This window comes from Mesoplodon bidens (genome assembly GCF_964165515.1).
Source record: "Mesoplodon bidens genome assembly, chromosome: Y".
Lineage (NCBI taxonomy): Eukaryota > Metazoa > Chordata > Mammalia > Artiodactyla > Ziphiidae > Mesoplodon > Mesoplodon bidens.
The window spans coordinates 52660193-52672598 of NC_138180.1; the positions used below are offsets into that span (position 1 = coordinate 52660193).

A 12406-nucleotide genomic window follows, 5' to 3' on the forward strand; every position below is an offset into this window, starting at 1 on the left:
GAGCCCCTGTTCCCTGTTGGGGAGAGGCGGGGCAGATCTTCCGGGACCCGCTGGCCCCGTGTACGGGGGCTGTGCTTGGTGTCGGGATATTTGAAAGCTGCCCTCATGCTCACCTGAACTCCCTTCACTATAAACAGTGCCTCTCAGCCTTTCAGGGTCTTGGTGGCCCTAAAATTACCCCTGTTAGGTTCCAAGGCGGGTAGTGGTTATGGTGAGATGCAGAGAACCAATTCTAGGAGCCCTTTCATGGCAGAAATCATCTCTGAACAGACAGCCTCTCTGAAAATCATCTTGTGTTTTTCTCGTACGTGCTTATGTTTATCCCAGTGGAAACGTTTTAATTTACATTTTTGTTCGTGAATTTTTTCTTCTCTGAGTATTGATGTGAACTCCCCTCTCCTTCTGGTGCTATTTCTTTGCAGATTTTTGTATCAGAACAAGGCACACTTCATAAAAAGAATCAACTCAGGCTTTTCCCCCCACCCGCGTGTTCTAAATCAGTCAACAGAGGTGGGATCATCTAATTTTTGAAAGTCGGAAAAAATTTGATAAAATACCATGGACACTGTCCCCGCCTTTTCTGGATGTCGTTCTTTCATTAATTTTTCTATTTCTCCCATATTCGTTGCTCTGATTAGTCCTAATTTCCTTGATTAGGTCGTAACAATCAGTGTTTTTCTCAGAAAAGCATTCATTTCCTTGAGATGTTCATATTTTACTTGTAAATCTAGCATATTATTAATATCGTTAGAAGCACACACCTATCATTTTAAAATCTTCTTCCTATGATAGACTCATCCCTATTTGTAAATTTGCATTTTCAACCTTGTCAAATATATTATTCACAGTCTTCTCTGGGTCTTTGTTTCTGTCTTTTTGTTTTTTTTGCTCTATCGATCTGTCAGATGCTCAAAGACGTACACTCATTTCTCCCATAACCATTTTGGTTTTGTCCACTTCTCCCTGCATTCCCAAGAGTTCCTGAGAAATAGACTGCGATATTGTGTTATTCTGAGAACATGGCACATGACTATCGTGACTTCAACTTGACTGAGCGTTGGACCCACAGATAACGATCCATGTTGCCCCATTAATATTTTAGTCCTGAATCGTCTCCACCTTGTGTCAGTAGGGCCAGCCCTGCTTGATTTCTGCTTGTTTGCCTGATACTTTTCAGCCTTTTAATTTTCAATCCCTGCTTTAAAAAGCTCTATCATGAATATCCAGAAGAACTCTGAGTGTGGTCTTCCCATACAAGGCTACCATCTTGGTTTTGCATCCTGACCAGCCCCTTGGGGTTCACTCTTACTCTTTCAAACTGCACCCCTATCTGTTTCCTGGGTGTCCTGTTTTACTACCCGGACAACTGGTATACCTCCTGTGTTCCAGTCCTCTGCATGGCAGACGTTCTGTTTCTCATTTCCTAAGGGTATCTTGACCATTCTCAAAACATCGCAACCTTCATTTCTCTAATTATCCAGATAGAAATGAAGGTGTTCGTGATGGCACCCCAGGTAAAATGAAAAATGTCACTTGTGTCTCCTTCTCCCTGCCAGGAGCCCTGCTGTGTCACTTATCCCTGTCCCCTCTCACCGTGTGCATTGTTGGGGGGATACTTGGGTTTTAGGTGAGCCCGTAGCATGCGTGAGTCCCCATATCCTGTCAGTGATCAATCCTGTTGCTTCTGCTCGATGGGGGGCACACCTCACAGTTTGCACCTTGTCTTGGGCGTCTCTTTTCTCAGGGATGGAGCCCTTAAAGCCTTATGGTCTGCAGGGAACAGTCTGCCTTCCTCAGTGGTAGGGCTTGATTTGAGGGCTCATATTCCCTGTGCAGTGTCACCCCATCGTCCTGCCAGTGATGCTATTGTAGAGGTGAGGGGTGGGGGGCAGCTCCTCAAAGGATGTAGAAAGTGGGTGCTAATGACAAGAATGGGTAGAAAAGAAGCAAAACCCAGTAGCTCCTTCACAAGGCAGCGCTCTCAACGTGGAACATCAGTCCTCATGTTTCTGGTCATTTCTGATCCTTTTCCCCCAAGGAGCAGGGAAAAATCATCTTCTGACATTTCGAAGATCCAGTAACCGTGCTCTATTTCTGGAAGCTGAGTGTGTGGGTCCACCCATCCTTTTACCATGGGTTCGAGTTATTAGCAGTAGTGTGAGTTTTCCTCTTTTTTTTTTTTTTTTTTAACATTCTTGGGAGTGTTTCAGGCGAAAGTTAGAACAGTGTGTCAGGAATGCCTATCCAGATGGCACCGTGTTCTAGAGCAGAACTTCCAAACGCCCTGTGGCAAAGCTCCCTTGTCCCCAGTCTGTCACAGCCTGATGCCATTGGAGACAGAATAGAAAGGAATTATGAGAAAAAATACATGTAAGACACATGCAAAACGGGAGTGCCCAGTGTTGCTTTTTTTTTTTAATTACTGGATTCAGCAAACATAAAATGACTTGATTTTTTTTTTAATTTCTACACGCATCCTCAATTTCTGAACGCGTCCTCTGGCAGACTGGTAACCAACAGATCACAGGATGGTGCCCGTCCATAGGCCACGCTGAGTAACTCTGATCCAGGAGCATGCCCACCCCCACTCCCACTGTAAATTTTTAGGGAAAATATTGAAAATATTTTAATAAATATAAACACTCGCTTGTCCTCAATGGCTGTGTGACTTGGCCCACATAGGTTCCATTCTCCGTGCTCAAGATTATCTTAAAATGTCTCTTCTGAGTGAACACTAGCATATGTGTTCCAAAATATGTACCTTCCCAAGCGAGTACTTTTGCTGGCTCTCAGGTGTAATTATATTTAAAACTCCCTACAGAAACCACAAACCAACAAAATCCTGCAGGCATGTCTCACCCCTGAGATGTACGGCACAGTAGGTGCTGGTCCTTAGGATATGGAAACCGTACTCCCCTCTGTTCCCGGGTCCTGGGGCCACGGATGTCCCTGTGAGCATCTTAACCAAGAGCTGGGTCTGGGGAGACCCAAAGCGATCCTTCAGCAGAGCCAGCTGCGACAATGCAAGGACCACACTGCTGCAGAATGACCCAGAAAACTGCCTTCCGCTCAGAACGGTTGTCTGGCCTAAGTTCCCCTCTGGACCACAGGATCATCTCTGAGCTCACATGGCTGTTGGATGAACTCAGTCCCTTAAGGTTGTAGGTCTGAGGTCCTGACTTTCCTGCTGGCTCTTGAGTGGGAGCTGTTCTCAGCTCCCAGGAGCTGCCCTGAGGGTCTTACCCCATGGCCCTCTCCCAATGAGGCAACTTATTTCTTCCAGAACAGCAGGAGAATCTCTCTGTCTCTAGTCTTCTCGCAAGAGGGAATATTATGTAATGAAATACAGTCATAGGGGTGACATCCCAGGATCTTTGCCGTATAAGAGGACACAGTCCCACCCACACTCAAAAAGAGGGCATCGTCCAGGACGTAACTCATAGAGGGTCTTCTTAGCGTATGTTGCCCACAATGGACCTTCCTCTTTTCTCTAATCCAGTGTTACTTCCCAGGAGGGATAGAAGTTAACCTCTTTAGAAATCGTCTTAGCATCTGCAGTAAATTAGAGGATAACCATGCATTTTTTGTCTTTCTCCAGTGGAATTTCTGTATTGTGACCTGGCATCCATGAGGTCTATCCAGCGGTTCGTCCAGAGGTTCAAGATGAAGAAAATTCCACTCCACGTCCTGGTCAATAACGGTGAGTTCTGGTGAAATCCAGAGGTTAATTCAGACACAGACACGAGCTCTAGCGGTCCTTTGGGAAAGTGGGATTCCCAAGGAAATGTATGTTTCAATTGTTGCCACTGCTTTGTTCCACTGATGTGTTTGGCTTTCGTTATCAGGACAGTCAATTTTAGGATGTTGCTTTGAAATGATGTAAAGTGTGGTGATGTGTCCTGTGGATTTGATACTTGGACCGGTCCACTTGGGATAAGATATGTGAGGGACATGCAAAGCGTTGGGTGTTTTCACAAGGGTTATTTTATTAAAGCCTCAGTGTGTTTCCATGACGATCATTATCTGGGCTCCAGACCCTCACGCCCAACTCTCTCTCTTTTTTTTTTTTACAACTTTATTGGAGTATAATGGCTTCACAATGGTGTATTAGTTTCTGCTTTATAACAAAGGGAATCAGTTATACATATACATCTGTTCCCATATCCCTTCCCTCTTGCGTCTCCCTCCCTCCCACCCTCCCTATCCCACCCCTCCAGGCGGTCACAAAGCACCGAGCTGATCTCCCTGTGCTATGCGGCTGCTTCCCACTAGCTGTCTACCTGACATTTGGTAGTGTATCTCTGTCCATGCCACTCTCTCTTGACATCATCCTTACAGCCAGCACTCTTCAAACGTACGTGTGGAGTCCACATCTCCCCTCCCCCTGCCTTCCACCTGCCCCCTGGCCACCTTCAACACAGACCACCCAGAGCACTGCTGTCAGCCACGCTGAGCTCTTCAGAGCATTGGAAACACGTCTGCTTTCTCACTTTCCTGCCCTTTTCCCTGCCTCTTTCTCTCTTCCGCGGCTACAGTCAACTTGTTTCATAAAAGTTCATCCAAACTCTCCAAAGAGAAACACAGTGATTAACATCTCCAGACAGTACATATAGAGGACGAAAGCTATTGTAAGCATCCTGGAAAACATTTGTGCTGGTAGAATTTAACACATTGCTTTCAGACTTGGAGAATCCAGTATATGAAGGAGGTAAATAGTTAAATTGATACAGCAGAGACTTCCCTGGCGGTCCAGTGATTAACGCTCTGTGCTCCCAATGCAGGGGGCACGGGTTCAGTCCCTGGTTGGGGAACTAAGATCCCACAGCGTGGCCAAAAATAATTAACTTAATTAATGAATACAGTAAAAGGAATAGACGTAAACAGTGAGTTACACCCACTGTACTTTTTTCCCAAACGGATAAAACATTTGTCAAATTATTTGTATTTCGTTTTTTTTAATGTCTTTTATTCTGTTTTTAAGATTTTCTCTTTACCAAGGTTTTTAGGCAATTTTATGGATTCATTTACTTATTTTGGTCGTGCCCCGTGGCTTGTGGGATCTTAGTTCTCTGACCAGGGATTGAACCCAGGGCCACAGCAGTGAAAGCGCTGAGTCCTAACTACCGGACTGCCAGGGAATTGCCAAATTATTCGTATTATGGATGGCAGGGAAAACTAGGACCCTTGTGATCATACTGAGCCTCCTGTGGATAATCCAGGGTCATTTTCGCATCTAAACGTCTTTAATCCCTTCTCCGAAGTCCCTTTTGCTGGCACCCCTTTTTCTGAGGGACCCTATGCACAGTGCCGGGGATTAGGATGTGGACACATCTCGAGGGGACGGAGCATCGTTCCTCCTCCTGAGGCTGTGACACTTGTCCACCTGCTTCTGGCTCCCGAGGTCTGCTTGTTGTCATTTCCTCACCTTTCTCTTTGTCTTGTGTATTTTATCTTTCTCCCATAATACTAATGGGGTTGGCGGTCAGGGTCAGATAGAGATACTGCTGCTCAATCCACTTGTTTCATTGGAAATTCCCACTTAAGGGAAATGCATGGGATATAAACTGTGTCTCCAAAGCTACACGTATGCATCTGTGGCTTTGATGTGTGGGTACCTATGAAACACCTACAACGAATACCATTTCCCTCTACTTAGCCTGGGAAAGCACTCTGCGTGTCGTTAATGCTGCCGGCTTTTCTGGGAAGGTTCAGAATGAACTTAATGTACGCTTGATTGATATTTTTCAAGTCCCCCAAAATGATTATGCCTTAGACCTCTTTGCAGAATTAGTGCTTTCCAGAGACATGGCCATTTGTGATCCTCAGCGCTGGGGTGGGGTTCGTTTGGTGGGTGTTCATCTGTGTCCTCTGTGATTAGGAAGAAAACATTATAAATGGCCACATGTACAGGTGAGTTACATGGAGGGGCCGTGGAGATGTGTTGAACCACACATCTTTTTTCCACATTAAATTTAACACCCTCAGGAATCAGTAACGGCAGTGCGTGCCCGGTACGCTGCCATAGTGCAGGATTCCTGAGATTTTATAGGCGCATGCACAACGGAACTGAATATCCACTGAGGGTCTTTTCTTCAGTTTCAGTACAGCCTTCCATCTGCCAGGAAGTAGGGAAAATTATGTATCTCAAATCTGATGCCTTTCCCCAACAGATCTCTGCTTTGGGTCAACAGAATTTTAGTGGGAAATATGTCTGCAAAGCACATTTGCTGCAGTGGAGAGAGCTCTCTGGGGAAAATACCATAGGCAAGACATATCAATGTGTTCTCCATAATTCACCCTCGCCCTTAAGTTGCTGTTTTTTTTTTATTTTTATAAATTTATTCATTTTATTTGTTTATTTTTGGCTGTGTCGGGTCTTCATTGCGGTGCACGGGCTTCTCATTGTGGTGGCTTCTCTTGCTGCAGAGCACGGGCTCTAGGTGCACGGACCTCAGTAGTTGTGGCTTGTGGGCTCTAGAGCGCAGGCTCAGTAGTTGTGATGCACAGGCTTAGTTGCTCCGCGGCATGTGGGATCTTCCTGGACCAGGGCTCGAACCCATGTCCCCCTGCATTGGCAGGTGGATTTTTAACCACTGTGCCACCAGGGAAGCCCAAGTTGTTGTTGTTGTTGTTTTTTTTAAAGAGAAAGCACTTTAAGTAATTTTATTTAGTTTATATACAATGCTCTGTTGACTGTTCTGCTTTTTTTTTTACTTGAAGTATAGTTAATTTACAATGTTGTGTTAGTTTCAGGTGTACAACAAAGTGACTCAGTGATACACACATGTATATATATATGCTATTTCAGATTCTTTTCCATTATAGGTTATTACAAGATGGTGAATATAGTTCCCTGTGCTCTACAGTAGGTCCTTGTTGTTTATCTATTCTATATATAGTCGTGTGTATCTGTTAATCCCAAACTCCTAATTTATCCCTCCCCCCACCCTTTTTCCTTTGGTAGCCATAAGTGTGTTCTTTATGTCTGCGAGTCTGTTTCTGTTTTATAAATAACTTCTTTTGTATAATTTTTTAGATTCCACATATAAACGCTATCATATGATATTTGTCTTTCTTTGTCTGACTTACTTCACTTAGTGTGATAATCTCCAGGTCTATCCATGTTGCTGCAAATGGCATTATTTCATTCTTTTTTATGGCTGAGTACTATTCCATTATATATATATGTACCACATCTTCTTTATCATTCATCTGTCCATGGACACTTAGGTTGCTTCCATCTCTTGGCTATTGTAAATAGTGCTGCTATGAACATTGGGGTGCATGGATATTTTCACATTATGGTTTTCTCTGGATATATGCCCAGGAGTCGGATTGTTGGATCATATGGTAACTCTATTTTTAGTTTTTTAAGGAACCTCCATAGTGTTCTCCGTAGTGGCTGCTCCAACTTACATTCCCACCAACAGTGTAGGAGTGTTCCCTTCTCTCCACACCGTCTCCAGCATTTATCTGTAGGGCCCTTGAGTTTTGAGATGACTCCAGTCATCCTACGATGGTCCCATGTTCCTTTTCTCTGCAGATTTTAAACCCTGCATGCATGGCTCTCAGGAAGATAACACTTCTCTGGAAACCAGGACAGAGTTGCATTTGGACCTGGGGAGGCTTGCTGCTGGCCCCTCTTTTCACACCCTCTCTCTCCTTTCTGCAGAGAATCTCATCCACACGTTGGCTGACCTTCAGCCCAGATATAACTCCTTCATCCAGATCTTTCCTCTGAGCTCAGGACCTCTTGTTTCTGCTCAGTGCCCCAGAGGCACCTCAAGGCACCAGAACTGCTGTGGGATTCCTGAGCCCCTAAAGGACCCTGGCTCTTGGGAAAATCCGTTTCCTAACTGTTCCCAGCTTCACTGTCCAAATTCCTTAGCTCATGGCCCCTTCCTGCATCTTCAAAGCGAGCACCACAGCACCTTCACGTCGCCCTCTCCCTCCAACCTCTGTTTCTGTCCTCACACCACCTTCTCTGAGTCTGACCCCCTGCTTCCCTGCTATTAAGGACTGTGAAATTACACTGGGCTCACCCAGGGTCAGCGCCCCAGGTCAAGGTCCTTCATGTAATCATATCTGCAGACTCCCTTTTGCCAGGTCAGGTGGCATAGTCACAGGTTCCAGAGATTAAAACATTTTTGGGAATATTATTCTGTTCTCCACACGGGATCAGGACGTGGACATTTTGGGGACATTATTCTGTTCTCCACACGGGGATGAGGACGTGGACATTTTGGGGACATTATTCTGTTCTCCACACCCACCTTCTTGGTGATTCACACGCAGGAGCCCTTGACCTCATGCAAATCATTCTGTAGCCAAGGAGACACACATTAAACAAAGACTTACTCTGTGAAATGCCTGACCCTAGCAGATGTCTCTTACCGTGTGACACAGGGTCGTGTGAAGAGAAGACGGCATCGTTAGGTGTGATTACATTAAATTCCACGTCTGGAATTTCCCAGCCCGGACTCCGCCGAACGCCATTTCTGAGAGTCGGGAATGGGAGTCCAGTTATGACAGGACGGTTGGCTGAAATCACATGTGGCATTTGCTCCTGTCGTGTGGTGCCCTTTATCTTTCAAAATGTTGGCTGGGTTGGGCACATTGGTGGCTCTGGGGTGTTTTTTTTTTTTTTGCAGACTTAGGACGGTTTTTCTCGGAACCCCATCTGGGTCCCTGTAGGGAGGGGCCCGGTTCTGCAGGACTTGGAAGTAACAGCCTCTGTGGGTTCAGACAGAAACTTCCAGGAACGATGTGCCCTGGGGCGGAGCTTATACTGGTGCCCATAATGGATGCCCACGCCCCAGGGTGCTGGGCAGGACGGTTGTCAGATCCCTCAAAGAGAGGATCTCTCCTTTGCAGACCCTCTGTGTCTCTTGGAGATGCCACGGGAGCACAGAAGTGTTGGCACGAAGGGGCATGCCCCCTCTGGTACCCAGGATGGGTGGACGGCTCCAGGGATCAATGCCCCTTGGGCCAGGGGTTAGCCAGGAGGGTCCAGTCCAGACTGACAGTGGATTCATTACCAGCCCAGTGTGCCCAGCGCTCGGGGCAGACTTAGCTGATTTGGGGGAAGTGAAGGATTTTTTCATGCATCTCGTGGCTTGCTTTGTACATGAGGGTTTATCTTTGCTGTGTTCAAACGACACTTCTGAAGGGATGGATATTGGAGAGATTCTGAGTCAGCAGATGCCAATGGGCTTCCCAACTACAGGACTTCTCAGAGGGGAACCCTGTCAGTGGTACTGTTGGTGTCCAGGAGGGTCTGCAGAGTTTCTGAAAACGATATGCCTGGGACCCTCCTCTGGGATATTAACTCCCCCCCCCACCTTCCCCTGCCCCAAGGTGATTGGTTCAGAGGAGTTGCGTTAACAGGACAAACTCCTGCTCACCCATCAACTCTCATGGAAAACAGCCCCAGCTGTGTCCCACAGAGAAGACGTCCAAAGGCCACGTCTAGCTAGACTTCGTGCTTTGCATTTCTAAAATTTATTCCTAAAGAGAGCGATCAGGATTTTGCCAATGTTTGGTATTTCAGACGCAGAATATTTCTGCACTTGCTAGCAGGACATAAATAGAACCAGACCGCCTCTCTCTGGCTGTGGGGAGCTCAGAAGAGAAGCTGAGCATTTATCCAACCCAAGAACGATCTGCGTCCTGCCGAGCTGGTCAATATTTATCATTTATTCACATCAATATTGATTTACCTCATTTTCCATCCCTGTGCCAGAACTCGGGTAGATTTGTAGCCAGCCCTCAGGACTTCTGCTTTAGCCTTGTAGGAGTTGTCCCCGTAACACGCACAGATATATTTCTCAAGATCAAGAATTACTAAAAATTGTGTTTTTCCCTCTAAATAAATATGTCCGTGGTAACCCTGAAAAATCACAAAGATGCTTGCCTGGCCAGATACGTAGGAACCCAGTGTTCGGTATAGTTCATTCGTTCATGAAATTCGTATCCTAAGTCAGCATGGGGAGCCAGGGACCAGGTACACTTAGAGCCAGTCCTCCCGGCAGTGGCCGCCATGGCCTTGGCACCGACAGGGTGGTCAAGAAAGCAGGGAGTCGGGGCCCAGTTCTCGGGGGAGGGGCGCAGATGCCCGAATACTTTCCTTATTTATGTGCTCGGCGTTTCCTCCGAGAAAGAGGTGACCGATGTGTCTCTTGGGAAACTGGTGACGCCCCGTGCGTGCCTTTACCCTTGGAGGGTTGGATGCGAATATGTGTGGACTACTCATCAGCGCCTTCTGTTTCTCTCCCGGGGTTTGTGTCTCCCCGAGGGAACCGTTTCCTGCCGTGTCGTGCTTTCTGGGGCGCTCCTCCTGTCTTTGGGAGCAGAAGGCGCTTGGATGCTCCTTTGCTGGTGGTGGAGCTCGCAGGGCTGTTGGACGTGATCGACCCGGATTCCATAAGTGCCCCAGGAGTACAGGAGGCTGCCCATCCCGTGTCCCTGTTCAAGGGGCTCCTTCTTTCAAAGCCCTTCCTGAGCATCCAGGAAGTGGGTCCAAAAATGCAGTGGTTTTTTCCTAATTACCCAAATGCTCCAGCATCACTTAATTCAGGAGCTCTTTTTTTTCTTTTTAATTTTTATTGGGGTACAGTTGATTTACAATGTTGTGTTCGTTTCAAGTGCATCCGTGATACATATACATATATCCACTCTTTTTTAGATTCTTTTCCCATATAGGCCATTATAGAGTATGAAGTTGAGTTCCCTGTGCTCTACAGTAGGTCCTCGTTGGTTATGCATTTTAAATATAGCAGTGTGTACAGGTCAATCCCAATCTCTCAATTCATCCCCCACCTTCCCCCCTTGGTAACTATAAGTTTCTTCTCTACATCTGTGTGTCTGTATCTGCTTTGCACATAAGGTCATATCTGCTGTTTTTCTAGATTCCACATATACGTGATATCATATGATATTTGTCTTTGTCTGACTGACTTCACTCAGTATGATAATCTCTAGGTCCAACCATGTTGCTGCAAATGGTATTATGTCATTCTTTTTTTTTATGGCTCAGTAATATTCCATTGTATATAGGTACCACATCTTGTTTATCCGTTCCTCTCTTGATGGACACATAGGTTGCTTCCATGTCTTGGCTATTGTAAACAGCACTGCTGTGAACATTGGGGTGCCTGTGTCTTTTCGAACCAGAGTTTTGTCCGGATATATGCCCAAGAGTGTGATTGCTGGATCAGACGGTAGCTCTATTTTTAGTTTTTAAGGAACCTCCATCCTGTTCTCCACAGTGGCTGCACCAACTTACATTCCCACCAACAGTGTAGGAGGGTTCCCTTTTCTCCACGCCCTCTCCAGCGTCTATTATGTATAGACTTTTTGATGATGGAGCAGTTTTATCCTCAGACTGTGAATGGGATGGGTTTTAGCCACTTTGCTCTGTAAGAGGGTGACATGTCCTCCCGTCTTTGCAATTTCTTTGAGTGCCCTCTGGTTTCACAGTGAGTCAGTGATAAATTCGTCTTCTTTTCAGAAGGGTTTTCTGGGTGGGAGGGAGATTTTGATGCACCCTCCCCGAGAAGATGCACGGTCCTCCCGCCTTACTTTGATGTCTTTTTGGAAATACTGCAACACAGGAGCTCTTAACAGAGTTGGGCATTTCCGATCCCCTGGCCCCAGGTGTCCTGGCTGTGCTTATAGCGGGTCCCCAGCGGGTATCTCTAGTGCGAATAGTTGCTCGTTGGGGAAGCATCCTCAGTGAGTGGTGGCATCTCTGCGGTGGCCATGGGGCGTGGGGCGGTCTGTCCTCTGTGGTGACAGGGAGATAACAGTATTGGAAACACAGGACGAGGGTGACCTGTGGACCTGTCCACATGCTGCTCTAGCCAGTGTTTTCCCCGTTGACTTAAGGATGATCTTGGACACACTCATGTGCTCTTTGAAGCTCGACATTTTCACTGGCCCAGGACGTGACTGTGTCCAGTACCCCTAAGCACTCAGCCCCAGCACCCGGGTCCGGCTGGGCTGACAAACACCTGGGTTCATTGCCACCCCCAGTCCTGCCTCAGATCACAGGCTTCCCTCCATCTACGGATTTTCCCTGAGACACAGGGACACCTCCTTTCCTGGTCGCGTTCTGCAGGTGGATTCAGAATCCTCGGCCCTTCCAGAACCTTCTATCCTTCCTCCCGAACATTCCTGCATTCCTCTGCTGACTGCCTTGGTTGCCCGCTTCCAGACGTCTTTACTTTTGCATTTTTAGTTCCACTGACGGTAAAGTCTCTGGATTCCAAAGTTGCAGCCGACCCCAGCTCTGGAGGTAGGTTTTGTGGTCAGCCCTGGACTGACGGTGGATTGTCTGCAACAGTTTTCTACGATGTTCCTCGTGTTCTGGACTTAAACCTTCATGTAGCCATTGGGCACCAGCTAG

The 12406-nt window shown here is 46.6% G+C and overlaps 1 protein-coding gene across 1 annotated transcript in view; it reads left to right on the top strand.

Moving 5' to 3' along the window:
* Nucleotides 1–12406, top strand: part of LOC308609624 (polyprenol dehydrogenase-like) — a 187994-nt gene that overhangs the window by 136147 nt on the left and 39441 nt on the right. Inside the window, exon 4 of the mRNA XM_081223357.1 lies at nt 3599–3700. Coding sequence (XP_081079483.1) covers nt 3599–3700 — 102 coding nt within the window. The remainder of the gene's footprint in view (nt 1–3598; nt 3701–12406) is intronic.